The sequence below is a fragment of the Telmatherina bonti genome (assembly GCF_933228915.1).
Source record: "Telmatherina bonti genome assembly, chromosome: 21".
Classification (NCBI taxonomy): Eukaryota; Metazoa; Chordata; class Actinopteri; order Atheriniformes; family Telmatherinidae; genus Telmatherina; species Telmatherina bonti.
Genome location: NC_136630.1, coordinates 28,355,273 through 28,377,638, shown reverse-complemented (window position 1 = coordinate 28,377,638; position 22,366 = coordinate 28,355,273). Strand labels below are relative to the sequence as shown.

General features: G+C 41.7%; 1 protein-coding gene across 1 annotated transcript in view; it reads left to right on the top strand.

The window, feature by feature from the left end:
- Window positions 1-22,366, top strand: part of ca10a (carbonic anhydrase Xa) — a gene marked incomplete at its 3' end in the record, with an annotated part of 353,940 nt that overhangs the window by 135,549 nt on the left and 196,025 nt on the right. The window contains exon 3 of the mRNA XM_079260972.1: window positions 14,205-14,347. Within this exon, the coding sequence (XP_079117098.1) occupies window positions 14,205-14,347 (143 nt within the window). The remainder of the gene's footprint in view (window positions 1-14,204; window positions 14,348-22,366) is intronic.

Here is a 22,366-nt window from a genome sequence, read left to right as displayed (position 1 = left end):
TCCAGTAGCCACACCCTACAGGGTCCCTTCTCATAGTCTCCCTCATGATGAAGAATTTTTCCTGATTTTCATTATTCTCTGGAGCAGTACTCCACTTCATCCTCCATTGCCACTCCTCCAGTTTCAGCTCAACCCACCTCCAGGGACTTAGTGTTTATTCCGCCACCAAGAGCAAAAGCCTCTGCTAGCCGCCAGCTTGTATATCCCACACCATTAACAACTTGACAAGAGGAGTTAGCTTTACTGGCATGTTTATTGTTCTGTTGACTGGGCACTGCTAATGAGGCCCTCGCACTGTGCTGGGCCAGCAGGATTAGCTCCAGCATCACAGGACAAGCACAAACAAGACCCACTGTCACTGACCATTTTCATGAAAGCATGCAAACACACACTTATAGAAACACACACACACACACACACACACACACATGCACACACATTGGGATCACTCAGCCTTCAGGTGCTCCCACCCTACTACAACTCTTAGACCCAATTTCAAGAGCGGCAAATGCAATTTTTCTAAGCACTTAGCTGTAACAAATGCAAAGTGGCTCAACGTCATTTTCTTACAGCTTTTAAATCAGAAATCAAGCAGTGCTTGAAAATTAGAAGCGAAGGAAGAGAATATTAGCATAATGCTTCTAATTGGTGCATTAAAAAATAGTAAATTGAATGCAATTTGAGCAAAACTGTAATAGAAAAGCCTAAAAACCTCTGCAGCGGGTCATCAAGTAGGACAATGTTTTACAGTTTGTCATGCATTGAGCCATGGAACATAACATGAATGTACACCAAAGTGAGATATACATACATATTTGCTTTCTGACACATAAGAAAGAAGTAGAAAAATGGTCTTGTACAATTAGCTCTTACATGAATCAATAAAAGAAAGCAAAGTCTGTGCACCAAACTGAAATTAGATGAGATTAAACATTATGCAAACATGCCCGTTAAGAAGACTTAAGAGATCAGATACTGGGAATGTTTTCTGGGCACAGTCTAATTTCTCAGTTTTATGTATTTAATGTCTGTGTTCGTCCACTCTCCATTAAAAGGAAGTTAGGGAGCTACATATAGGTTATCACACTTTTTTTTCATAAGGCTATTCCTGGAAATCACCCCCCCTGGAAAGAGCATCCATCCTAACAAGGAAAGGTGATGGCAGAATACTTGTACCAAGATTTGGATAAAAAATTACCAAATCCACTAGAAGATGGCCAGTGCTAGGTCTGCTCCCCACTTCACAGCATCTCCATCTTCTTTGCCAGCCCGGCTAAGGTGAAGGTTGTTTCTGGAAGGAAAAAATCTCCAGGAGAAATTTCAAACTGGTAAAAAAGGAAAAAATTGTCGGAAAGCTGAGCAGAGTTGGACAAAAACAAATCTACAGGTTTGTTGTGAAATGTATCAAGAGAAACATTTGATACAATTGACCACAATATATTACTCCAACGACTGAAGAACTGGGTGGGTCTCTGGCACTGCACTAAACTGGTTCAAATCATTCTTAGAAAACAGGAAGTACTTTGTGCCAATAGGCAACTTTACATCTGAGCAGACAAGAATTACATATGGACTTCCCCATGGTTCCATCCTGGGGCCTCTATTGTTTAACATCTACATGCTCCCCCTGGCACAGGTCATACAGAATAACAACATTGGTTACCATAGCTACACAGATGGCGCACAGATTTATATTACAATGTTCCCGGGAGACAGAAGACTTGTGCAGAACCGTGGTAAATGCATTAAGGAGATTAATGATTGGATGTGCCTAAACTTTCTTCAGCTATACAAAAACAAAACTGAGGTGATTGTCTTCAGAGCCAAAGAGAAACGACTACAGGTCACCACAGAGCTTCATTCTATACACCTGACAACCACCAACCAGGCCAGAAATCTGGATGCAGTGATGGACTTGGACCTCAAAATCACCAACCAGGCCAGAAATCTGGATGCAGTGATGGACTTGGACCTCAAAACCAGCAACCATACCAGAAATCTGGGTCCAGTGATGGACTTAGACTTAAATTAAAAGAAAAAAAAACAAAAAAAACAAAAACAAAACACATCATATACTTACTGTCACAGCAGGTACTGGAAAAACTAGTCCATGCTTTCATCTTTAGTTGGCTTGATTACTGTAAAAATGTTTACGGTTCTTCCTAAAGAAATTTATTCAACACTTTCCGCTCAATCAGAACTCTGCTGCCTGAGTCCTCTCTAAAAGCGAGAAAGTGGCCCACATTAGTTCAGCTTTGAGGTCTTTACACCGGCTGCCTGTCCACCAGAGAATAGACTTTAAAGTTCTGCTGCTGGTCTATAAACCTCTGAATGGTTTCGGACCAAAGTTAGACCTCCTGTCCCATAATGAACCTACCAGACCCCACAGGTCATCCGCATCTGGTTTTTTAACAGTTCATAGAGAACTTTACATGGAGAAGCTGCATTTAGCTTCTATTCTCCACATGTCTGGAACAAACTCCCAGAAAGCCTCAGATCAGCTGAAACAGTTTATTTAAATCGAGGATAAAGACCCTCATTTTGTCAGCTGCATTTCAGTATTTTTTATTCAAAGCTGTTTTGAGTTTATTCTAATTTCAAATCTGCCTGTTTCTTAATTTAATGTAATTTCTTTTTTTCTTCCTTTCCTGTTTTAAATTTAAATTATGCCTCTTGTTTTCTCATGTTCTATTGTCTCTGTAAAGCACTTTGAATCACCTTGTTGTTGAAATGTGCTATATAAGTGAATTGGCCTCGCTTTGCTTTGCCTTGGAAGGTGAACTGGTTTAGCCCACATGTTGAAACTGAAAATGTTTTAGAGGCTTCTTGGGAAGGTTACAAAAAGCTGTGGTAATCTTGGATTCTCTTTTCTTCGAGTTTGAGCCATTTCACTGGAATTCAAAACATAATGCAAGTTCAATTACTAAAGATAATGTAAATAGACGCTTCTGGTTGCCTTTGGTACTTACGAGCATGCACAAGTGACTGTAAATTATGAAACAGGTCTATTGACCATGTTTTTATTCTAGTTTTATTCATTAAGCAGATTCTACTCCACTCATCCTCTGGAAGGAACCTTATTCATACATTAGCAGTGTAGATATAAAGAGGTAATTGATGATCTGAGATAGTGTCTCAGCATTCCTAGCAGCAAGGTTACTTTTTCAGAAGACCTGAGTGATCTGAGCTGTCCTTTTGTTAGGATGCATTCACACTGACCACTATTGTTAAGCTTTATTAAATTCCAGTCTGCTTTAAATGTTATTGCTAACTAACCACAGAGTTAGCAAGATGATTTGTGGAGCACAAAAGTCCAAGTTAGGAGTACGCTGCAGTAAACACTACACAAACAGATCCAGTTCTGCAAGTAAAATAACATTTTTATGCACTGCTGATGTCAAAACTGGCACATAGAATGTGATATTTGGCACTTTAGCTTGTTAAAAAGCTCAGGCCCGCACTTGTACTCTCAGTGAACAGAGGAGTGTGTCTCCATCTTCCATCAGTGAACATAATGCAACAGGTAACACATCGAAAATCAATTCCAACACTGTCAGCAGGAGCAGTCCGAGGTGCTGATCCCTCTGACTGTGAAACATCTCTGACTTGACGAGGCAGACGCCGACTGGAACAGTAATGACAGGGGCTCTGCTTGTGCCTGCAGGCTTCTCTAATGAACACATTATTGTGAACTTTACACAGCAAAGCTTGACTCATTAAGTTTTTATCACACTGAATGATACAGACACTGAATGAAAACTTTTCGGTCTTGACCAAAACAGAATTACTAGACATTTTTAATAACATTTGTGTTAAATATGTTTGTGTGTTGAATATGTGATTCACTGACACATTTATACAAGAGTAAACTGCAGCCTTTAAAGCACCAACACGACAAGCTACCACAGGCTATGCAGTGATCTACACATCAGTAGCATCCATCCACACTGAAAACATCCACCAATCATCTGTCAGATGTCCTTCATGTGGAATTGTTTCCGTTTTCTTTGGTTTAATGACTAAAATGTTTCTGATGAGGCCATAGATCTATGCAGTCTATCCATCCATTTTCTGCCTTTCGTTTGAGGTTAGATCATGTTGGCAGAAGCCTAATTGAAGAAGCTAAGAAGCCACCAACAAACACCAAAATATAGCCGAGACACTGTGGAATCAATATCAGTGGGTCTGGAATCTCATAGTAGAACCAGAACATCAGCCGGAAATCACTGTATGGTGGAAATGAGCTGTTTGGTGCTGCGATGGACTGGCAACCTCCAGGGTGTACCCTTCCTCTCGCCCCAAAGATTGCTGGGATATTCTCCAGCCCCCCCGTAACCCTTAACCAGACTAATAAATTTGGATAATGAATGAATGAATAAGCTGCTTGGTGGAGGTCTCACCTCTTCAAGAGCTTTTCCAGTTGTTATGTTAATAAAGGTGCATTTAAGCCATCGTTGTTACTCTGGGAGCAAGAATTTGCCAGGGCAGATTTTTGTCCCTAGAGGGAGCAGTTGGGGGTTAAGGGACTTGCTTAGTGGTGCCCCATTGGTTCACAGCAGTCCTGGAGGGCCGGTATCCTGCAGGTTTTTATTGTCTCCATGCTCCAACACACACCTGACCGACAACAAAACAGGTTGACAAGAAGCTGCTGGATCCGTTTGATTTAAATCAGCTGTGTTGGTGGGGGGAAACAACAAAAACCTGCTGGATTCCGGTCCTCAAGGACTGGATTCTGACACCCCTGGTTCACAGGCTACCATTTCTCACCCTGTCTAAGGAAGAGCCAGGACTCCCTGCAGAAGGAACTCACTTGAGCCACCTGTGTCCATGATTGTGGTCTTTTGGCCATTTCACACAGCCGTGCATAGTTTTTCGTAATATCTACGAAAAACTATGCTCAAAGTTACATAGGATTTGCTACGTATGTCTAGCTACCAGTGCGCCTGCGCAAGCAGAGCAACCAGTGCGCCTGCGCACAGCAAATGAACGCCATGACTGTAGTTTTTTTTAAGTTTCACACCCACTCTTAAGCTAGGGTTTGGAAAACACGTATATGCTTAATGAATCAAATACCTAATAAAGCCGAACTAGTGGGTATCCAACGTATAAATGATATGTATTGATAAAGCCAAATATGATGGCTTATTTGCGATATATGAATAATTATAACATTAAGTGGATGTGGCCTGGTCAATCTTCCACAATTTCATTGGAAATAGGTTCGTATTATGACGCTTTTTCTTCATATTTCAAATATAAGTGACAGCCGAACTCGTATTTATTAAGTAACGGAATGATATGTGATGTGAAACAGAAAATATGTACCTGAAATGAAGATCCTGTAGCCTAAACATCCATAAAAATACAGCTTTAGCGGGAAGTAAATGATTGACACCCAGTGCAGCCAATAGGAAGGGGAGAAAGTAAGAACAAAAAACCCCCACGAGGAGCATTAAACACGTTGAAGTCTGAGTAAAATGCATCGTGTCTCGCTGATTATGACCGTAAAGCTTGTAAGCTCTTCGGTATCGGCTGCATTGCTAGATGTTTAAAATAAAACAAACTGTAAAGTATTGTTTAACAGCACAACTTGATATGAACGTATAAAGTACACTACTGTCCGCACCAGATGACCACTGCAGTCCAATCACGGCTGTCTTATGGGGCCAGTTTTCCAAATCTGGGAGAAAATAAGACCTTTTTCTCTCTCTTTATCTTAATTACATTCAATCCGTTGTATGGGATAATGATACATGAATATTTGTCTTTAAAAATAAATGGATGCTGTCTGTGTTGAGTGAGCTCATCATCAGAATGGCTGTAGTCCAATGCTTGAAACCAAACTGTGATATTATTTTGGATCTGCTAATTTTGCCCAAGTAAAAGACAAATGTGTATGCTATCAGCTTGGATTCAGGTTCTGAATTCCAATATTGATCATATACTATATGGATAATGTCACTCAACACAGACAGCATTAATTTATTTTTAAAGATAAAAATAAATTAATGAATTTAATTTATTATATTAAATTAAATAAATTAAATAAAATTAAATATTATATGAATTAAATAAATTAATTAATTTATTAATAAATTAATAAATAAATTAATTTAATAAATAAAAAAATAAAAAAACACATCTCTGGATCTCCCACTCCATCCTTCCACCTATCAGAAGTAGGATGATGATGTACTCCTCCCTTCCATTTATTCCACATTCTACCTCTTTCCTAGCATGGTCCTGGATTTGGAGATGGTCATCATTCCAGCTCTACTGCAAACAGTCTGGTTTGAATTGAACATTTTCATTAAAGTCAGGATGTAATTGTGTTAAATCAGCAGGTGATGGCATTTCATATCAATCATTGTTTCCTGAATTGAATGAAATCCAGATTGCTTCATATACATACGCAAACACAAAATCATGACCTGTTGAACCGACATGGTGTCGTACGCCTGTGATTCCTAGTGAAACTCAGCCTGCACAATCAGAACTTAATGACTTTTGGGGTTTTTTTTTTCCATGCCCTTCAACATGTTCCAGCACCTTCAGAACTGTCAGTAGATGGTTTAGGGTTAGAGAATAAAGTGATAATATCACAAATTCAGTGTCAGTTTCAGTGAACTGCACACAGTCATCTGAGCAAATAAAACAATGTGATCAAAAGCAAATGTTGCCTTGCTTCTCTTCCACTGTGAATGGACGATCTAAGTGTAGTTCAGTCCTCCTCTGCAGGTTGCACATCCTGGTTAGCCGTTGGACTTGCACCGTTCCACCGTGTTCAACTCATGTGTGTTGACCAAAGATGCTGGGGATGTGACAAGTACTGTCATTGTTGTTGCATCTTTGATTTCCGTTTGGTGTATAAAAATACTTACAATGTTTATAGATAAGTTGGTGACAGGAAGAATGTGCCTACTGCTAAGTCGGCGAGTATGGTGATGGTTCAGTAACAGCTGCATGTGGATCGTACAGCGATACAAAGTCAGTGTTCTACAGTCTCTTTCATGATTTCATCTTCGCTTTGTTGTAAACAAACATGTTTTTAAATGTTCTACACCTGGTTTCTGTCCAGATTGTAATATAAAGCATATTAAGAAGCATACCCCCCCACCACCACCACCACCACCACCAGGGTCTAAACAAAATGGAACCCACAGCGCCGCAGCAGTGTTTCGAATTGAGTGCTACCAGCATGTGACAGCTCCTTTAATGCTGTTCTTAGACATTCATTATCATTAAGATGTTGGTTTCCATACCTGCTTAAGTAAGCATTTACCCCCAAGCTGTTAGGTCTCCTCCTGCACTCCGTCTCTCTCCCACTGCGGTCAAATCTGCAACCCAGCTTTGCGTCAGCAATTACAACAGGAAGGCGCTGTTATACTTTTTCTGATGTGCATCCAAGAAATTGATGTACAGGATGCATCTGGGTCTATGGGAGATGGGGGTTGTGAGTACTTTGCATTTTTCCAATTCCCTGCTGTTTCCCAAATACTATTACTCTAACTTTTCATCCATATCCATTTGACAGAATAAAGACATTTCGTTAGGGTATCTGTGTGCCTGGGTGTGTTTAATGAAATGCGTACTGCACCTCTGCAGCATCCAGCTTCTCCACCGTTTCTGTGTGTTTATTCATAAACATGCAAGCGCTCATCTCATTTAGGCTTCATTTAAAGCAGGAGACTCCCTTTAATTTTTCTACTTACAGATTTGACTTTTTTCTCTACTTGGATGCAGGTGAAGTCCCATTTGGGTGTGTCGGTATGTGTTCATAAGGAGGAGCTTTGGTAGCAGAGTTCTCCCGTAATGAGAAACAGTGGCTTTGGCTTCATAACTCCGCGGCTATCTGTGAGATTCTTGGCCGTGGAAGTAATTAATGTAGGGTTTAATTGTCTGGCGTGTGTTTCCTCAGACCTCGGATCCCACCTTCACCACAACTCTGAACTCTAATAAGCCCACAGGGATGACCCGGTGTGCAGCCAAGACCGAGACGAGGCAGCTGCGTAATTAGTCTGCAAACATGGCCTCACTCACCTCCACCCATTGTGCAGCTTTTACAGTAGTAGCTCTAAGGCAGGATTTTAATGGTAAAACACTCATCGATCATAAAAAAAATACTTTTGACAGTGAAAATCATATGTTTCCCAACATGTTCATGTTTTTTTTTTTTTTGTTTTTTTTTTTCATGTTTCTGCAGAGATGCATGGCCGATACTTTCCCCACTGTGTATTCCATCACAGAAAATGGATTTCTTTCACATTTTCTTCATCATTGGGAAGTAACATTGGGTTTGATTCACTTTAATGGAACTGTCTGGCTACAGCAGTGTCTGTGTGTCTTAGCCCATTAAACCACAAATCGTTACTACTTAACAGAAACTTACACATCAGTGGGTAATAGATGAGCTTACAGGTTAAAGCCCTGAAAACCCAAAAGGTTGAGGAGTTATTTATAAGGAGACTTTTCTTAAAATTGGTTTGAAATTCATCATCTATCAATAGACCAAATTATTCTCTTTAGCATACTGGTAGACAGCGTCCTCAGACAGGACCTGTAGGCTTTAAACACTCACCGTATGTAGATGCTGTTCAGGACCTCGATATACACAAACTATTCTAATTTATGAATCCCAATTATTTAAAGCAATAGGAGAAGAAGAAATATGAAGACCGACCATGAATTAGAAGCTTCCCAATTGCCCTTTTCACATCCCCATTATGCATCCACTCTGTGCGACATCTGCAAAAGGCCACACCATATATCCATGTCCACTTTTACTGCCTGCCAATAAGAAATGAAAGTGGTTCCCACACTGGCAAGCGGCTCTGAGTGAAATATATGGGTTTTAGTTTCCTATAGGAGGGTCTGTGTAGATTATTGACAGAGCAGCTTGTGCCTCTTACAGCAGTGAGTGATGTCTCTTGCCCCCATAGTTGCATGCAGGAATCTATCAACAGCTAATAATTATGTGTACATTTACGACAGGGGGCCCGGGCTTAATGGATCGATCCGCTCACACTCCAATTCCCATTCTGCACATGGATTTCCTGTCATTTTCATGAAGGATTCTGCATTAGAAGAGGCCTCTCTCTCCGCTTTCAGCCACACTTCCTGATGAATAATGTCATTCCTTAATTTATTGCTGCCTTTAACAAATGATGACTCAAACCACCTTTAATGTTTTTCCATTTATGTCTCGCTGTATTTGGCTCCAATAAATAGATAGGGATTGTATATCGCTGGCAGGACTGCTGAGGTTGCTTGTCAGGTGGCTCTGGTATGATGTTCTAACATAATAGCTCATTAGTGACATATTCATCGCATACTAATGCTGCTTTTATGGCCTTTGCTGGTGAACTGTTTGGACCAGTATATTCCTGGTCAATGCTCTCGATGGTTTCTACCAAAACCAACAGCTGTTGCCCGAGGATAAACCTGTTGCCACTAACTTAACTTGCTGAAAACAGGTTCTTGCAATATTCTTGCCGAACATGTTTTATAAAATGACATGTCAATGATCCCAGGCATCAAACTAATATGTCTCTGCAGCACAGACGGGCGGAGACATAAGGAAAAATGGATGAAGATGTTTTTTGCAAAACAAATGCAAATGAGGTTGGATTAGAAAAAAAAGAGACTTAGAAAAGCTTGTTGTTTTGATTGTAAATGATTCCTACTGAATGTCCTTTTCTCCATCAATACACTCGCTAAGCTATGATCACAGTGTCAGCATGTTTATAGTAATATTTGCAAAGCAACCTGTGGTCATTTGCTTTAAGTCTGCCTTAATAACCTGAAAGTGCTACTGGAGCTGCTTGGAGTTCAAGGTTCAGGATGTGACATTTAAAATCTTGGTAAAGCAGCAATTATTTGCTACATGAAGACAAGGAGGTGTATTAAAGTGCTTACTTGCAGTCCCTGGTCATGTTTTCTGCCTTGTGGCTTGCAGATTTTCCTCCTCTGAACAAAACATGTTCTCTGGTTCTAACAGGGAGGCTGAATCACAATCCACACTGGTCTGCTTTTCTTTGGGGAGTCCTGATTAAAACACTCTTGCAAAAAGTCAGCTCTGGTTTCCTTATCAGCTTGTGTGAAATGATTTCTTGACTTAAACTGGTTTGGCACTGGAGGCAGAACAAAAAAACAAGACAAATAGGAAAGGATTGGTGTATCTGCTGGGGTTTTGGATCAGCGCTCGGTAGGGAGGAGGTAGAGCCTGCTGGAGAAGGTGAAAACCTGTGAGTCCCCAGGTAAACACCGGGATTTAAGAACTGTTTGAAGAGTCTCCTGATGGCCATGAAAAAAAGATCCATTTTCTAAAAGTTAAAGTTTAGTAATCTTCGTGAAAAAATACTCTTATGAAAGTACTGATTCCACTTCGTTACTGAAGTAGGAGGGAAAAAATACCATTTACTTTACACATGCTCTATAGGTTCTGCAAGGTACATCTCATCACTATGGGAAAGGAAGAAGTAGGACACAAGATCTGGTATCCATCTGAATGATTGGATGCAAGATAAATATAGTTCTCGTATCGTGATACTAATACTTAGGTGTCAGTTTGTAAAAATGCAAAGCAGTTGATCTGTGGAATTAATGCATCCATGTTTTTTAACACATTAATGCCTAAACTACATAGCTATTTCTGAACTTGCCATTATTTCAGCGGGAAAAGCTGATTTTGGGAATGCAGGTGCTTAGTTGTACAGCTGAAATAAATCCACCACAAAACACTCAGTCCTTCTAATCTATAAAGATTCTGACAGTTTTCAAGCCTTTCATTAAAAGTGCCAATGTTATCACGCTAGTTTGGATCAATGTAAAAACCCAGTTGGTATAGAGATGTAGGATTTTTGGATCAATGATAGCTTTAGTTCAGTCATGTGTGTTGGAGCAGGGAAACACTGAAAACCTGTCAGAAACGAACAGAAGTTAGTAGCCCTGGTCCACGAAGTTCCTCTTCTTCCATTTAGATGCAACCAAAGAAACTGACAAGTCTGAGTTGTGACTGAGTACGTTTGCTTCAGCAGTTCTTTAATGAAGGAGTATAAAGACCTGCGGCCTGATGAACACGCGCAGAAAGCTCCCGACCAGCTAACTTACATGGTTGTGTTAGTGGAAACACATGCATATCCACAGTGCCCCGATTTCTTTGTGACCCTTAATGTTAACCCAAATGCACATATTAGACCTTTAAAACCTGCCAGGTTTAAATGGGGGTGTTTGTTCTTCCTTTTTTTCATAAGAGCTGGGTAACTAAAGGCTGGTTTATACTCGCACTGCTTTAGGTAGGTTTACTGTAACCACCGCAGGCTTTGAGTGGGTCTGCGGAGGCTCGACACACACCTCTTTTGACTTGCTGTGCTCACCGGCTATCCAAATACAGCTACGCAGAAGCACTCCCTTGTGATTGGTTGGTTTGATAAGAATCTACACCAACATGTCTACCCAGTTAACTTCAGTTTTAGTTTTCTGGAAACTTCCAGTAGTGCAAACTCTACAGATTTTTCCAACATGTCTGACTCTGGAGTTTCATATGTTTCATGCCTGCACACCTGTATTTCATTTTATGTTTCTGAGTAAAATGTCTGTTACTGATCCATGACACAGAACCCACCAGAGGCTCATGCTGCAACAGATCTAGTCAGACACTGCAGATCTAGGCTTCCATGATCATCATGAGGGCAATGTACCAAAGATCCTGTCCATTTCCAAGTTCATGGCTAGGTATGGCTTTGGTGGTAGGACTTGGTGGACATTGCTGTTGCTTAGTACCGTATCTGACTATGTACTGAGAATAATGTTTAAGCCCTTAAGCAGTATTATAAAACTCTTTCCTGTGACTCATTGTCTTGTAATAACTGTCAGTGTACCATATCTTCTACTGGTAGCGGTAGAATCTTAATAGAAAGCTTAAAGTCTTCTAAAACATAACGGTGGCGGAAATCTGACCGCTAAATGGCTTTTTAATTATAGGACTGTCTCACAACCCCATTTTCTTCCAAACTGTTGCTCTACAGCAGCAAATACATCTTGACAACGAGTTTGTTTCCAAGAAAATGTAAACAAACCTTGACAGCGATTACATAGAAAGCAAATGGGAAGTGAGACAGCTATTTAATTGTGCAGAAACTGCTTGTGTTTTGATAAATAATAAATACACTTCAGGCAAACCTTTACAGGCACTGAAGGTTCTTTGCTAATGAGCAAGCCTGCTTACTGTTTCAGGATCCACTGAACCCAGCCTGTCACTTCATGTTTAAACAGATTGTAAAACATTTGCGTTATCGAAGTCACGACTAAATATGAAGCAAACTTTGTGCCAATGGTGATACTGAAATTCATAAGAATTGTTAAGGTATTGCTACAGCTCCCGTCAGAGATTATTCTGGTTTATTCCAGCCGTCCCCAACTAATTCACCTTTTCATCCTGAACTTTCCTGTGTGTCTTCAGGTATTTGCTTTGTCATGGGGAATTACATTAGACGGATCACTAATATACAGTATGTCATCTTTAATGGCCGCCATGGCAGTCCATATTTAATGGTGCATATTTAAAGCTGAAGGGGGGGGTGTCATTATTTCTTGTGGTTTCTCACTTCAACCGCCCACATTGTTCACTGTCATCCGACATACTGCCGTCTGGTTCTGTGCTGAATTGCTGACGCCCATCTATTGTGCAAAAAGTCCCTGAAACCTGCATATGCCCCCTCTAACAGCATGTTGGTGGTGGACGGAGTGATGACTGCACTCTTTTATTTGAAATGTGATGTAGTGTTTTTCTCCGCACAGAATGTCTACAAACATGGCAAACAAACACAGCAGCTCTCAGGCTGGAAGGACTTGACTTGCTGAGCCTTAAGCTTTGAATTCACGCCATGTCATGTCTGCTTCCCTCTGATTCATTGTCAATTTGCATATTTTCAAATTATCTCGCCTTTTGTTGTAAATCTCGGTGGAATTTGCATAGCACAATTCCAGTGAGTCATCTCCGTGTTATACTGCGTTCCTGAATGGGAAATGCAGCTTTGGGCCAAAGCAGATACTGCAGCTAAAAGCTGCCTCTTGCAAGACTTGACGTTGATAAGGCTTTGCTTCTCTCCTCGAGAAGGAATTGAATTCTCTGTCCCGGTGGCCACGTTTTACATAAGAGAATCACTGGCGGAGACACGTCTCACTCCCACAGTGCTGACATTCTATCACTGAGCCATCCTGTCCCTTCGCTCGTACACTGACTGTATGCAGAAGCTGATTATAGGCTGATTCCACTTCTCTCACCTCTGTACTATCTCTGCAGTTCAGGAGGAGGTTTTCACCAAATTGCTAAAAGTCACTGGGGATTAGTTTAGACCACTGAGCTCCTTTAATACTTACTCCATTCCTCATCCTGCTGTTGTATCTTCAAGATGGAAAAGGATGAGATCATTGGAGTTTCAAACCTAATTTTTTAGTTTGTTAGTTTGAACCCTCACCTTGCTGACTGTACGACCACGGGGTTTCACCGAACGTGGAAGCGTCATAGAGGCGCTGTGGCCCGGCACTTGTTCCACCAACCAGGAGCAGAGTGTCTCTGTTGTGGTTTTGGTTTGCTAAACAGCTCAATAGCTTGTATATTTGAAGACTTTAAAGTAAACAATAAAGCGGCAAAGATACATGTCCAGTACGACCAGGACTTTCATGCCTGTTCTTTATTTTTGTAGAGTAGGGATGAATGGTGTCAAGCAATACAGAACCCCTCATTGTCCACAGAGTGAAGTATAAAGTGATGACTTGGTTCCAGTGCAGCCAGTAATGAGGTAATGCTGATGTTTCCACTTTGCTTTTCATGGACTGACTTCCTGCCTATATTATCTGCTCTACTCTGGATTGATGTGGTTTCAAAGCAGCAAAAAAAAGAACAGCCACGTATTTTAGCATAACGGACAGTGACGGCACTTCTGGGACGCTTCAAAAACACACTGCAGCGCACCCTGGTGGAACCAAGATGGATTCTGAAGAAGCATAAAACAGAAGATAAAGTAAAACTGGTCTCCCATTAGTCTCCATCAGTACTTGCCTTGAAATTTGTAACAGTGTTGTTACAAGCCATCCAAGCCAGATTGAGTTTAGGTGAGGTTGGCTAGCCATGAGTTGGGCAGGTGTGAGCGTTAACCATCAGTACAGACCCTCCTGATCACCTGTCTGTCTTTGCATTGCAGTGCCGTCGTTCTGGGGACTGGTGAACTCGGCCTGGAACCTGTGCTCTGTTGGGAAGAGGCAGTCGCCAGTCAACATCGAGACCAGCCACATGATCTTTGACCCTTTCCTCACGCCCATAAAGCTGAACACAGGCGGACGCAAGGTAAGCTCATAAATGCAAAGGCGCTTGCTATCTCTGCTGTCCACATGATGGATGCTGCGTCTGTGGTGACTATGTTCTATCTTTGTTTTTTTTTCCTTCCTCTAAGATGGTTTACTGCTGCTGATTCAGTGCTGTTGTTTCAGAGCTAGCATAGTTTGATAAGGTGCGTGCCTCTGATCGCTGCTCTTAACTGCTGTTTGTTCTTGCAGACAATGTGATTTGTCTGGCAAGCATTCTGCTGGAGATAAAATACAACATAATTCAGCTATTTACGGATGCATTGCGCTTGTGTTCTGGTTGGAGAAAGGCTTCACGTCATCCCGAGGGCTCTGCAGATGAAATCCTGCGGCCTAACAGGAGATTAGTAGAGCATATTGTTTATTATTTCTTCCTGTACAGTGGTGCACCAAGGACGGAAAACTGTTCCATCATGTGCCATATGACAGCAGCTAATTGGAAAGCCTTCGCAGATGGGCTGCTTTCAAAAATTCGCACTTGCATGGTGAGATTAATGTTATGAGTGGTTGATGTTTATATTCCAGCAGTGAGAACAGGGTTCGCCTCGGGCATGATGGAGCGTATAGGACACGCGGCAGATAACCACAATGGTATGCTGCTGCTGTTATACAGGCCTGAAAATAGACCCATGTGAAGTTTGTGGGCTGCTATTTGATCTGGAGTGTGTGTGTGTATGTGTGTGTGTGTGTGTGGGGGGGGGGGGGGGGGGGGGGGGGGTGCAACTGTAAAAGTTTCTCTGGGTCTGCTTTCATAGAGGAGAAAAGAATCAGTCAGGGAACTTGTGATCTGAGTAGTCAGCTCACATGGTGCTTCACAGGCATGACGTCTCCTTGAAAAGAAAATTAAATTGAACAATTCTTCCTTCTGCTTCTTCAAGGACTCCTCTTTGAGAGCTGCTGCTTCCCTGCAGTGCTCTCAGATTGAAGAAATTACTCACAATAACACAATTTTATTATAAGGATCAATCCTAAAGCAAACCACGGGAGCAGAGGGAGACTGGGACAGAACTCTTCTATTTAAGATGAAATCTCCGTATAAGCAGATATCCCCCACCTTGAAGCTGTCCTCAGCACATAAAACAACAACATCTGATGATTGTCCCAGTGTGAGATATCTTAGGATCCCAACGGCTGTAAGAGTCCTCTTTATAGAAGTCTGACCAAAGCAGGTTTGTGTTTCTGGGCTTCAACATGCTAAAGAAGAATCATTTCCATAGAAAGTTTCTGCTGGAGTCGACTGCTTTGTGTGTTTGTGTGTTCGTGTTGGTTTTCTTTTGGTGTGGTTTGCGCCTCTCACATGAAGGTTCTTGCTATGAATCTCATCTAGGACCTCTATGTGTTGAATTTTCATGGTTCCACCATGCTTGTGTAGCTTCCCTTACTTGTTCCTCTCACTGTCCTGTGATGGTCTGGGAACCCATCCAGACTGTACTGGTTGTAGCTGAGACAGGCAACACGGAGACCAAAGCATCTTATTGAGGTTTAAGAAGTAGGTTAGGGTTAGAAAACCTTTATTGCTTCTAATCAATCATATCACAACCCCTTCGTAAGGGAGGGTAAACAAACCAACAGCTAATGCCGTAAAACAGGGATCGTCAAATCTGGTCCTCCAGGGTAAGTATCCTGCAGGTATTGGATGCAGCAACACACCTGATTCAAATTAATGGTCATTAACAGACGAGCAGAACTTGATAAACAGTTGGGGATCCATTTTATTTAACTCAGGTGTTGCAGTAATGACACAATCAATACCTGAAGGACACTGGCCCTCGAAGATGAGTTGGTGATCCCTGTTGTACGCTGAAGATGTGATAAGTTGGGTATTTTCTTAGTTTAGATGTGAGTTTACTCACCAAATACCTTAAAAACGTTGAACCATGTGATCTCATCGACTATAGAACATGGAAAATCTTGTGTAGAACATCTCGACGTGTTGATGGGGAAGAGCAATGGGCAAAGACCCTTTGGGACATATCCTGCATTGTTTCTGCACCTGCATTGTTTTACTAGCATTCTTGCTACCTGTCTTTGGTAGAAATAAACCATGAACAGCTGTTTCACTCTATGGTAGCCAAGACTCTCTGTAAAAAAGTCAGTCCATGTTGTCAGAAAGACTGGCAGCACATTCTGCAATAAAATAGGCTCAATAAATGTTTTGCTCTCAGCTCCTTTCATAACGAGTAAAACAAGAAAGCAGATTTATCCCCCCATGAGCTTTAGCCCTGACGTCTGGCCAGCTAACAGACAAGGACCCTCACCAGCAGAAGAAACGTCACTTACAAACCTTTAAACAGTGATCCCAGTAAACTCTGACATGATGTGACCCACCTTAATCCTGACTAAAGGTTTCCAAGTCACTTTTCCTCTCCCACAAGACCCCCAAAAAACCCAGGCTCTATATTTTTACGACTGAAACAAAAAAACAGCATGATGGCAAGAGACTTTTCTGTAATTTCAGGAATCCACATAAATCCAATGAAGGATCTGATTACAGGCGGAATGGACCTATTTCCCATATGTTACTTGTCCTCATGTTTTACTTATCAGTGGAAGCATCACACCACAAGGGGACTGAATGAATGGACCTTTTGTCATGATGTGATGTCCCATTTTTCTCTAGTTCTGGTTTCCTGTTTTATTATGTAGTTTCCTTGTGTCTTGTTTCCTGGTTAACTTTGTTCTATTAGTTCTTCTGCGTCTCGTGTTCAGTGTTTTTATATCCCTCGCTTGTGGTTAACTTTGCTGGTTCAGTGTGTGTCAGTTTTTCTGTAGTCACCTGTGTTTTCTCCGTTTCATTTTGTGTTCCATTTGGTTTAAAGATTAAACCTTTTCCCTGCATTTGGTTTTCCTCCTGCCTCTCTGTCCTGCAACTGGGTCCCCATACCACCTACTCACTGTGACACCTTTGTCATACCCAAAAACTTTTGTTTTCCTGACCTGACTGTCCTGCAACATTTTGTCTCCATTGGTTACCTTCCTTCTGTGTTTTCTCCATAATTACCCCCGCCAGTGCCAAAAATATAACTGGGTTGGACAGGCTACTTAAACATCTCCTTTATGGGACTGTCTGAAAAGGACGAACAGTCTCAGAGTGGACATTGTAATTGAGTGTATCCACCATGTCAGTGAACATCATAACTTCAATAAAATGGATAAAATATTCAGTCACGTAACACTTCTATCAGACACAGTTATTAGAATTCAGTTAATGGTATTTGTGGGTCAGAGTGACCAGAGTTATGTTTCAGATCACTGTGAAAATGATTCAAACGACCGTTGGAGGTCGCTTATAAAATATTAGTGTGGCTCGTAATAAGCTGCAGCTCAGAACGGCTTATTAGGTCATTTTTTATGGGAGGACGGTCTCAACTGATCCATAATTTCTCCATATATAATTTGAAGCTCTATTATCTGTGCTGTAGTTTGGTAGACTGAGACCAAGTTTTCAGAATCTAAAATCCATTTTGGACCCCACCCCCCCCATCTTCCCCTGCAGTGGCCTAAATGTAATCTGTTGTGTCTCCATCTCTCTGAGCACCTGAGCTGTCAGCCGCTGAACACGAAGCTGGCTTCACCTTGTCAGTGCTGATTCATCTCTGCTGTCTCTGGCTGTTTGGCAGCCAGTCAGCCTTGGCCAAACACGCTACGGAGACCGGTAAAGAGCTTCCGCCGTGGCTCAGCTCGCCACCTCAACACGAACAGAGCTTAAGCCCACTTTCTGCCCCGGAGGGAGGCAAAGGGAAAGATTAAACCTCCCCAACCCCTTCCTCTCATCTTACAATACACACCACACTGCCGGGGGAGGATGAACCCCTCTTTAATAGATGTTTCTGCGGCTCTGTATTTTGGCTAATGAACAGTTAAAGGAAATTTAATTGACCTCCAAAGAGAAATTTTAATTAATAATGGGGAGACATGTGAGGCTATGTGCGATGGATTGAAGGAATCATAGTTATTATAAAGACACTATTAATTGAATATTTACTCTGCCATAGATGAGCTCCAATTACTTGAAGAGATTTTAATGAATTTAATCACTTTGGAGCCTGGGAGGTAGAAAAAAAAAGTGATTTTTGGAGTCCTTTCATGAAAAATTTCCTGCTCACTCATGAGTAGTTGTAATGAAACCAGGTTAAAAAGACTTTTTCTTGTTTTCTGTTTCGCTTTCCATCTTAGAACTCGCTGCTTTTCCTCCCATTTGGTCCTTTGGGACTGGTTCCTGGTTGCTCAGGGATTTCTAACAATGGCTGACCAACTGGCACTGATCACAGTGTCAGTTGGTGGACAAGTGACACTCCAATTACTTCAGTGTTGGGTTTTTTCTTCTTCTTGTTCATGGAAGCACCTTCCTGCAGTCCTCATCGAGCAGATGAGGAAACCTGACAAGCAGGCAGGTTGATGTGGAGGTTTTCGTGTGCTTGTGGCAGCTCTGAATCTGCCTAATTACAGGTTTGTTGGGCAGAACAACAGACAGATAGCTGTACTTTCCCTCTGGAGGGAAGAAGTTTTCCCAGCTGAGCTGCCGACCAATCCGTTACCTGTCCAGGCAGCTGCTGAAGCTCCTTCTCTACACAGTTTTAATATCCTGTGTTTGATAGGTGTTGGATGTCACAACATTGTGTGTATCTATATGTGAGACGTCTCCAGGTTAGCCATTTGGGTTGACTAGAGATGGATGTAGCTGTGGGACACAAATGAAAATCTTATTTTGTCCACTGAGAGTTTGACATCCTCACAAGTTCAGATCTTTCTTTTCCTGAAATGAGAAGTGTTATAATTCTTCAACATGATGAGGTGTCACAAAATCCTGATACCTGGTCCTAAATTATCAGCTGCGGTGGGTTTGTGTGAGACCTTAGAACATCATTACTCATTTCCAAACATTAACTCATGAATTTCAAGGAAAAGTGGAGACAATGTTCTCACAGACACATCACAGCGAGAAGCCTCCTGCTAGAGAAGCACCGTCCCTGCTGGAAGTATGAGATGGGGGGGCTGGAAATGACTGTCCAAGGTGAACAGAAGACAGCATCTGCTTACACATGTGGACATTTCTGTGTTTTCTTCACATGTTGACAACAGCAGATGAGGCTAAATATTGTGTTAGTTTGAGCACTGCATACGTTTGTATGTATCTATAGTAGCAGGTAGTCCGAAAGCAGCATATAGGTCAGAAGAGAGGATAAACTCTCACCAGAATACACACACAAACTCACACAGCGTCAGAATATTTGCTAATATGTTCATCTTATCAATGATCCGGAGAAGAGACTGTTGGTCGGGTGGGAAAGGGGGAAGTGGAAGCCACTTAGTGTTTATCGTTAGCTAGCGCTATGTTGCTAGCATTTTCATTATCTTGCTTTTCCATGTAGTCTCATATCTTTATCAGCTGCTGAAAGCACATTTGGTGTGTCTCCTTTCATGACTTCAGTCTGAAGAACAGCTCTGTTTATATTTCACCTTGGTATGTTTTCATGTGATGGTGCATCTGTGGCGAGAGCTAGCTCTTCAGCATCGGCTAGCTGAGTGTTCTGGTCACCTCCAGCATCATCAGACTGTTTCTGCAGTCTTGTGCTGATGGATTTTATCAGGACCAGGACAAGGAAGGGCAACCTCCATCAGAACCAGAACCAGGAAAGAAAACCTCCATCAGGACCAGAACCAGGAAAGAAAACCTCCATCAGAACCAGGACCAGGAGAGAAAACCTGTCTGGACTGGTTGGAGATGGACAAGAAGGAAAAGAGGAATGAACTATTCATTGTTTTTCTAATAGAAACCAATATTTAAAAATAAGTAGATCCTTTCTCGTTGCTCCTACAGAAAGATTCTGGATCATGCCAGGTGGAAATGCAGTTATTAACAACATACTGACCCGATTCTAACAACTTTCCAACATTTGCGTTCATAAAGAAGAAGGAGCAGCTTTACACCGACCCAGGCTGTAGTCTTCTCTGCCAAAGCTTTTACAACTTAAACAAGGCTTGATTGGCTTAATGTAAAGTCATTGTTGAGTCTGTTACAGATCTTTATTTGCAACATCTCTGCAGCAGAGGCACCAGATTGTGAGCTGGATATAAAATGAAACAGATCTAATCTCAGGTAGTGTCACATCTTTGATTAAATTCAGTTGAAAAGATAAACAAACTGATCTATTTGCATGATTTTATTTAAAAATCACTTCAGTCAAGGCAAGTTTTGTGCTGATTTATCTGACACCTGGTTAGATTTTGACTTATTGATTTGCTGCACTGTCACTGTTCTGATCCAGCTTTTTTTTTTCTTCTTGTTGTTTTCCCCTCAAGCAAAAACTAATCAGCTTCATGACACACTCGTGGCCGAGGGTATTCTTTACTTCCCCTTTATCAGGCTCTGTCAGGGAAGCACCGGCTTTGTCCCTGCTGGATTGAAACAGTTTTCATCACAGGGGCACAAAAAGAAAGTAGAGATGGAAAAAGAAAAGCCTAATTTAGAGAGGTCGAACTATAGTTGCAGTTGACAGTTAAGAGATAAAGTAAGCAAACAGTGTTAAGTTGTTAGAGTAATGCGGTTCAGTCATGCCTCGGTGGCTCGGAGCGGCTTTCAGCTGCCAGGAACCAACAGCAAACCAGTTACATCTCCTCACATTTTGCCCTATTTATGTTTTAAGTGTTTTATTTTACTGCCAGTGTTTTTCCAGGTAACACTGGGTGAAAAGTTGATCATCACAGGTGCACCACGGAGGGTGCACGTTCTGCTTTATCTTGGACAGAAAGTCACCGTCTCAACAGGGATGATCGTGGACACATCGGATCCCAGTCCGGCTTCACTCCTGACATTGTTGTGATGGTGGTCGGAAGTTTTCCATCCCAGATACAACAGAACATGCATCCGTCTTGTCCCAGTGGCGTGTTTCCGACAGCAAACTGGTGCTTCACCAGGCCGGATGCCACGCTGACACGGTCATGCTGCCACGGTGACAAGTACTGTCGCAGCATAAGAGGCTGATTTATGTGGTCTCCCACCATCCCTACCTTTGAGTGTGCAGTGCTCCAGCTCCCATTTTCACTCTTGTAATGCACTGTTTGCTGCTGTACAACTAAGAGTCAAAGGCCTGATGAAGCTGCAAACAAAAGCTGATGTCAGCTGCAGAGGCTGGGGAATGCTGTGCAATAATGCAAATATTCAATTATGCAAAATATAGTTCAAATTAATGAGACACAAGTTTGGCTGAAGTTGAGCTTGATGTAGCGCTACGAAAAGGAGCGTACCCCATGCATGAGAAGGTAGCGTCAGCTGACTGAGGCCCGCTCTCACTCGGTGTAATTTCCTCTGAGACGCCTGGGCCTGGAAGCATAGAGATTCTTCCCGTGTCTCCAGTTTCACAGATAGCTGCATGTGGATTGGGGCTGCTGGAGCCAGCATCCAGGGCATATCCATCTGAATCTCAATTATGAACTGTGCAGCAGAGGCAGTCGGGGGAGAGGGGATGTGGGGGAGAGATACGGGAGGTAGGTCAGAGGAGGAGGATTTGCTGTGGATCTCTGTTTATTAATGTTAGAATTCACAGCTCAGGCTTGGCAGGAACATGTAGTCACAACAGAGAAGAGTTTTTGTTAGTTGTTTAGTGTGGAGCGGTGTTTGTGTGCCGGCATGTTGGGATGTGAACAAACATAACCAACTTAAACATGCAGCAAAGTTAAGTAGCTGTGCGAGAGTACATTGATCTATATAAATATGATGATTCAGTGATCACTGAGCTAAATGACAAGATTTATGCATTCATGTAGCGTGTTTCATAAGGCAGCCCGATCTGATGAACATGAAATGAAAAACAAGAGACAACAGCATTTTTTTTGTCCTGCTTGCACTGCAAAAACTGAAATCTAAGTAAGATTAAATATCTTAAATTGAGTATACACATGCTTTTTTTTTTTAAAGGTAAGATAATTCTTAGTTTTTATGCCAGAGAATTCCTCTTGTTTTAAGAGGATTTTTACTTGTTTTGGGAAGTCTTGACAAGTC